This window comes from Argentina anserina, chromosome 2 (assembly GCF_933775445.1).
Source record: "Argentina anserina chromosome 2, drPotAnse1.1, whole genome shotgun sequence".
Lineage (NCBI taxonomy): Eukaryota > Viridiplantae > Streptophyta > Magnoliopsida > Rosales > Rosaceae > Argentina > Argentina anserina.
Genome location: NC_065873.1, coordinates 15,175,431 through 15,182,213, shown reverse-complemented (window position 1 = coordinate 15,182,213; position 6,783 = coordinate 15,175,431). Strand labels below are relative to the sequence as shown.

The window sequence follows — 6,783 nt, the reverse complement described above, 5'->3', positions numbered from 1 at the left end:
ATGTTGTTGCTTTCTAAAATCAGCTTTAGGATCATTTTAGAACGTGATGAAAAATGAGCTTCAAAAATATCTCGAGGGAGATAACCTAAGCACATCTTGAGGAAGATATGTTAATTATGATTATAATATGTTCAAAAAGAATTCAGCAAAAGGAATCAAAGTTGGAATAAAAAAATTAACGGAAAAATAAATAGGAAAAAACATTAACGGGTCATAGCAGGTTCCCACTGGTAACCCGCAAACCCAACGGGTTTGACCTGTTGTAACCCACTACCTTAGCAGTCAACCCGCTAAGACCGCCACCCGCTTAGGCCTCCCCATTACCGTCTCAACCTACGCATTTGCCAAATTTACAGTGGACATGTGCCATCTACAATAGCTCGAACACCAGCGCCATATCTAGGTGACACCGTCGTCGACAACAAAACACCACCCTTAGTCGCAACAGTTCATAATTCTCGCTGCTGGAGACTATTAGCCACCTTGGTATGAACTCAGACGTTGAAGTTTAAAACTAAACTTGAATTAGGTTTGTTTATAATTTACTTGTATAATTCGTTTAGTTATCTCATTCAATGGAATTGTGTAAGTGTACATTTCATTTATACTAAAATTGACATCCATTGGACACCTAAACTTGGAGGCTATAGGCTGCCTTATGAGCCCAAGCCCAAGGCTGGCCTTGTTTGCGACCACCTTAGAGAGGCAGCATACACAACAAAATGGGGCATGAGACACAACCTAGATCTAGAAATCATATGAGACACATGTTGTTTTCGATATGGTTTTTCCATCTCATGCCACCGACTTTCCAGGTCTCTGAAATGCTCTTAACCGGTGACAAAACATTCTCGAACTAAAATCGCATTACAATTTAGACCCACTAAACTCTAGACCTGCACCCCGTAAAAGCCTCTTATAATCTTACTACACTATTGCCGGTCTACATGATCAGATCACTGGCCATAATAAACTTTTCTTCGACGATAGTATCAACGGATGCACCATTGGACAAGCAATTGAGTTTAGAGTTTAGGGTTATAAGCAACATGCCAACATTTTGATAGGAAATTTTATAAATACAGAAGATATTTAGTGGATTGTGCGTGTCACGTCCATTGTTTAAATTCCTCCCTCATGCATATGAACCTACTGCAAATTATTATGTACCATGTATGCAATGGTCCTTAATAATCTTCCTTATCGTACTACTGGGAAGAACCGTATTCTTCATCTGCACCTTTGGGTCAAATGCTCCATGCAGTTCTATCCTAATCATATTCACAAAACTAATTAAATTTCCTGAAATAACTAAAATTATTCCCTAGTGTCACCTTCATGCCTTCACGAGCCACCCAAATTATTCAATCATACGCTTAATTACAAGTTAACAACAATATATATAATATATATTGTTCATTCCGTCACGCAAAGTGGCTTATCCATCCAACCAAATAAACGAACCCGACCCGCCGACGTATTTGTCTGCGGCCTCTACATGTCGAGTCACGGTGGTCCTCTGCCAATACGGCGTCGTTACTAGCCTTGCCTAGTGGGTCCTACGCCAGCATCTGACCCTCGTCAAAAGCTATGGACAGTTTTGCCCATGTGATTTGATATATGATTATTTGATGACCCATGGATATCCATCTCGTGGAGGACGACCCATTCACGACCCGACACGTGTTGAGTGCGGGCTGATGTAGTATGTGTCGTGTGTATGAGTGCTGTGTTGTTTGTCTACGTTAACTAAAAACGAATACCGACCGGAGTCATACTAATGAAACCAGTGTTTTTTTTTTTACCAAATGGTTATATCGTTCGAAATCACAGATCTCAGTGGTCGTACATTTAGGGCTAATACCAAATTTACCGTATAGTGAGTTCATTAGTATCTTGGAAATATAGGACATCGCAGCTTTTGAGCTTGTTGCAGTGTGTTACGTTGGGAGATCAGCGGGGGAATTCCGATGAACTGAGAAAACACTTAATTACTTGTAAATCATGAGCACACGGCGTCATAGGGTGAAGATTGAGTTGGCCGGCTTTCAACGTTTAAATGTCTAAGTCGGCTACAAATATGAACATGTAGCGTTAGGTAGAGACTTACTTTTTTTGTGGAGATGATAGATCTATTTATATATCAAATAATGTGTGACCATATAAATTACTAAAGTGTCTTTGTGGGCAAACGATACATGTCGCTATTGAGCCAATCAAACCTTAAAATGACAAATAATTACGATATTTAACCCCATAAAAGGTGTGATGTTAACACAGTGACAGTTCTTTATTCTATTTATCCGCCTACGTCTATAATACATGATGTGCTCAAACTTGTTTCGAGAGAACAAGTTATGGCGAGTCCCCTGGGTTAAAATCTCACATTCAGACCTATTTAGGGTAAACGAAGGAGATTTACTCGTCTTCAGTGCTTTGAATTCTAGGGAACATTTCACTCTCATAATTACCAAGTCACCAACAAAATATTATGGTTTTTAGCCTGTGATAATTTAATTCATTTATTGACCTAGCTACTTGAGATCCATACGTAGGAAACTACTTTTTTGATCAGTCAACACTCTGAATATGTATTGGGCACCCTATAGTACATTATTTTGTGCATAGACTAATCTCAAACACTATAGTACATTAATACAATTCACCGAATTCGGTCCCAAAACTTATTTGCATGTCCGAATATTGTCTAATACTTTGGTTGATATTACAATTTATCCTTATAATATATGCTCCTTTTCTTGGAGTAGTAAAATGTTTGTTGATTAAACGTAAGGGCATCTCCAACAGGTTAGTCATTTTGAAATGTTTTTGAAATTTAACAATTTTTATGATACCATAGAACTCCAACAGAATAACTATAAATATAATTTTAGCTAAATAGTCTAGCTAAATCTACCTAGATAAGTAAGAAAAATTATTTAAAAGTTAAATATAGTTTTTACTGGAATACACCTATCAAAAGTGATATTTAGCCATCATTTTAAACCATTTTTAGTTATATAAAAATAACTTTACTTTTGGAGATGCCCTTATCGTACATAACATTATCCATTATATTTATTTATATAGATGACTTTCATAAATTCAATACTGTATATATGAGGCAGATGTAGGAAAAGTTGCTTGTAAAATACCGGCTGTGAGTCCATGACTTTTTTTAAGAATGATCTCCAAACAATTTACAGTAATATTGACCGTCGAAATCGAAGTTGGCCGGGCTCGGAATCGAATGTAGAAGTTACTCGAGATGTAATTTTGCATGCATTCAATGAGATCTAATGCAGTTAAATACTTAGATATAGGGTTAATGAATGATTAAACCACAAATTAAATGTTAACGAATGGTCTTATACACTGAAAACTATGAACCCAAAAGACCATGTTCAATTTTAATGCTTGGGGATGCGAGTCTCCCCCGTATTCAACCCGCGGTTAAGGTTAAGCCCCCTGTATTTTCCCACCCAAACCCTCCAAATTCCCAAATTCTCACTATCCCCGCCACGTCACGCGGACCCGGAGACAAGAGTCTGTAATTATTGGGGGTAGTGCAGTAGAAGGGCGGGAGCGGTGGGTCCCGGAGAAAAAGGGGCCGTGCCGGGTGGTAAGCTCAGCGCCAAAACGGCGTCGTAATAGTCCCCCACTTTTGCTTTTATCTATGTTTTGGCCTCATCACCATCATCATCATCAGCCCCACACTGTCCTCAGTGACAGTGTTTATATCACATTTTCTCTCTCAACAGAGGAATCTCCGTTTTTACAGAGAAACAAAGAAAGTGTGTGAGAGAGAGAAAGAGTACACTCTCAGTAACCCAAGCCTGAATTTGCTTTACCTATCTCCACCACCACTACTCTCATTTCCCTTTCATCTTTCTCAGGCCGACGTTGCTTCTTCCACGAATGTGCGTGTGAGATCTGCGAGGTGTGTTTGGATTTGACAACCGAAGATGGGGAGCGTGTCGTCGGACGACGGCTCCGACCAGCAGAGCGACAGGTGCGGGAGCTACAGCCTCAGCGCCGACGTCAGCGAGTCCGAGAGCTGTAGTAGCTTCTCGTGCAGGAGATTTGATGCCGAAGGCGCTTCTAGCTCCATGACTTCATCTCCGAGGCCGCCGGCGGCCGGGAGTTTCTGCGTTCAGGCGCCGGTGATGCTGCCGGTGATTGGCGGCAAGGATGTGGTGGCTTGGGATGACAAGCCTGATAAAAGAGACGCTGATTTGTCTGGTATTTATTTATTTTTATTTTTTTTGTTGTTGCTGAATTCGGTTGTTAGGGAAATTGTCGGTGTTTGACTTTGAGTGGGGCTTAGGTTGATTAGGTTTCTAAATTTGGTGTGGAGAAAAAAATGAGTGAAGTGAAATGGAGATGTTGATGCTAAAATTAGTAATTTCAGTTTAATTGTGGAGATCTGAGTCTGGTTTATTAAATTTTTTTGCTCTATTTCATTAATTTTGATTGTAATTTTTTTTGGCAGAGGTTGAAATGATGAAGGAGAGGTTTGCTAAGCTTTTGCTGGGAGAAGACATGTCTGGAGGAGGAAAAGGGGTCTGTACCGCCCTTGCTATCTCAAATGCCATCACCAATCTCTCTGGTTAGTCAAGCCGGCTTTCGATTTTGTCCCTTGTGTGTTTTTTGTTCAGAGGTTTTAGTATGTGTGTGTGTGTGTGTGTTTTGGATTTGCTGAACTGAACTTGTTTGTGTTGGCAGCTACTGTGTTTGGTGAGCTATGGAGGTTAGAGCCACTAGCACCGCAGAAGAGGGCAATGTGGCGCCGAGAAATGGAGTGGCTTTTGTGTGTCAGTGATTCAATTGTTGAGCTTGTACCTTCTATACAGCAGTTTCCTGGTGGCGGAACATATGAAGTGATGGCGATGCGGCCGCGCTCTGACTTGTATGTAAATCTTCCTGCCATAAAGAAGCTCGATGCAATGCTGCTCAGTATGCTGGATGGGTTCTGTGATACTGAGTTTTGGTATGTTGACCGGGGCATAATTCTGGGTGATTCAAATGAAAATGAGGGGTTTATGCCTAGTGGAAGGCCTTCAATTAGGCAGGAGGAGAAATGGTGGCTACCATATCCAAAAGTTCCGCCAGATGCGTTGTCTGGTGATGCAAGGAAGAAGTTGCAGCAGTGTAGGGACTGCTGCAACCAGATACTGAAGGCGGCCATGGCAATTAATAGTAGTGTGCTTGCTGAGATGGAAATCCCCAAAGCTTACATGGAGTCACTGCCTAAGGTATTGTTCTTTACATCAATTTCATCATTTGAACTCAGCAGGAATCGGTAAAGAAAGTCTATAACAACTTTTAGTAGTGAGGGTTTCAATAACATGTTAGTGCAAAATATCATTACAAAGGTATGAAAATAACTGTATGTTAGCTTCATATTTGTATACAAATTATTTTCAACTCTCTTGACATAATCTTTTGTCCAATTGATGACAGAATGGGAAAGATTGCCTGGGTGATATCATTTATCGCTACATAACTGCTGACAAGTTTTCACCTGAATGCCTTCTGGATTGCCTGGACTTGTCATCAGAGCATCAAACTCTGGAAATTGTCAACAGGATTGAGGCAGCTGTGTATGTTTGGAAGCAGAAAGACCAGAAGAAACAACATAATCATGTGAAAGCTAAACGGTCATCTTGGGGCGGCAAGGTCAAGGGTCTTGTTTCTGACACAGAGAAAAATCATTTTCTAGCTCAAAGAGCAGAGACACTTCTTCAAAGTCTAAGGCATCGTTTCCCTGGTCTCCCACAAACTTCTCTGGATATGAACAAAATACAATATAACAAGGTATACTTTCTTGTATATGTTTTTCCTTATCCATGCAAATCAGTACATAACATATATATGTTACAAGTCGCTCCATTAATAGTTCTGTATGAGACAGTGAAAGACGAGCCCTGTAGCTTCTATGGTATCTTTCATGGATGAAGTTGCTAAGAAATTTCTGTGTTTATTTGGTAGGATGTGGGGCAGTCAATTCTCGAAAGCTACTCAAGGGTCATGGAGAGCTTGGCCTTCAACATAATGGCAAGGATTGATGATGTCCTCTTTGTAGATGATGCTACCAAGCGATGTGCTGCAGCAGAATCAGCGTCTCTCTTCAGTAGAGGAGGTTTCAGTGGTGTTCCTATCCAGAAAAGGATGGCACCTAGTCCCTTTTCCATTCAACAGACTCCTTATGGTTCTCCACTGGCAACTCCAACCTTCTGCTCCTCCACTCCTGTTATCGGAAGTCCAGGTAGGACACCTCTTTGCGTAAAGAAGCGTAACATCGTGAAAGAGGCACCGGACTTGAAATTTGAAAAATTTAACGCCGCTGAATTTGATAAAGTGTGGTCGTATGCTGGGAACCTCAGCTCCAGAAGATCTACTGGAGATGCTCCTGAGCGCGATTGAGCAAGATCATATTAGGTCACTTTTAGTTGAAGTAGTTCAATATTACACAAGAAGTTGCTGAGCTGGCTGGGTCTAGCATTGTACATTCCTTATTAGCAATATAACAGGCTGGCCTATAGTTTTGATCTAGTATTAGACGAACGGACTAAAATCTAATTGTATTTCAATGCTGGTTTTAGTAAGTCTCACACTCACCACTGTTGTCAGAGTCTTTCTGGCAAGTAATGGATTCAGAATGTGCATTTTTTTTTCTTGCCATGCTCCATAATCTTGAACGTTGAAAGATAAGCTGATTTTTCATGCCTTAGGGTCATGAATATCATGCAGGAATGGCAGGATGATTGGAAAAAAATTAAT

The 6,783-nt window shown here is 40.5% G+C and overlaps 1 protein-coding gene across 1 annotated transcript; it reads left to right on the top strand.

Moving 5' to 3' along the window:
* Positions 1-3,732: 3,732 nt before the first annotated feature.
* Positions 3,733-6,670, top strand: LOC126782677 (rop guanine nucleotide exchange factor 1). Its single transcript, XM_050507975.1, has 5 exons — positions 3,733-4,242; positions 4,493-4,609; positions 4,726-5,255; positions 5,464-5,817; positions 5,992-6,670. Exons 1-5 carry the CDS (start codon positions 3,966-3,968, stop codon positions 6,424-6,426), a joined length of 1,713 nt encoding a protein of 570 aa, XP_050363932.1. The 5' UTR covers positions 3,733-3,965; the 3' UTR covers positions 6,427-6,670.
* The last annotated feature ends 113 nt before the right edge of the window (positions 6,671-6,783 follow it).

What these genes read in the sequence shown, in the direction of transcription:
- LOC126782677 (XM_050507975.1), top strand. Translation starts at nt 3,966, where the DNA reads ATGGGGAGCGTGTCGTCGGACGACGGCTCCGACCAGCAGAGCGACAGG. An exon ending in AAGAGACGCTGATTTGTCTG is followed by an intron (nt 4,243 to 4,492) that starts GTATTTATTTAT and finishes TTTTTTTGGCAG; the next exon opens with AGGTTGAAATGATGAAGGAG. An exon ending in ACATGGAGTCACTGCCTAAG is followed by an intron (nt 5,256 to 5,463) that starts GTATTGTTCTTT and finishes AATTGATGACAG; the next exon opens with AATGGGAAAGATTGCCTGGG.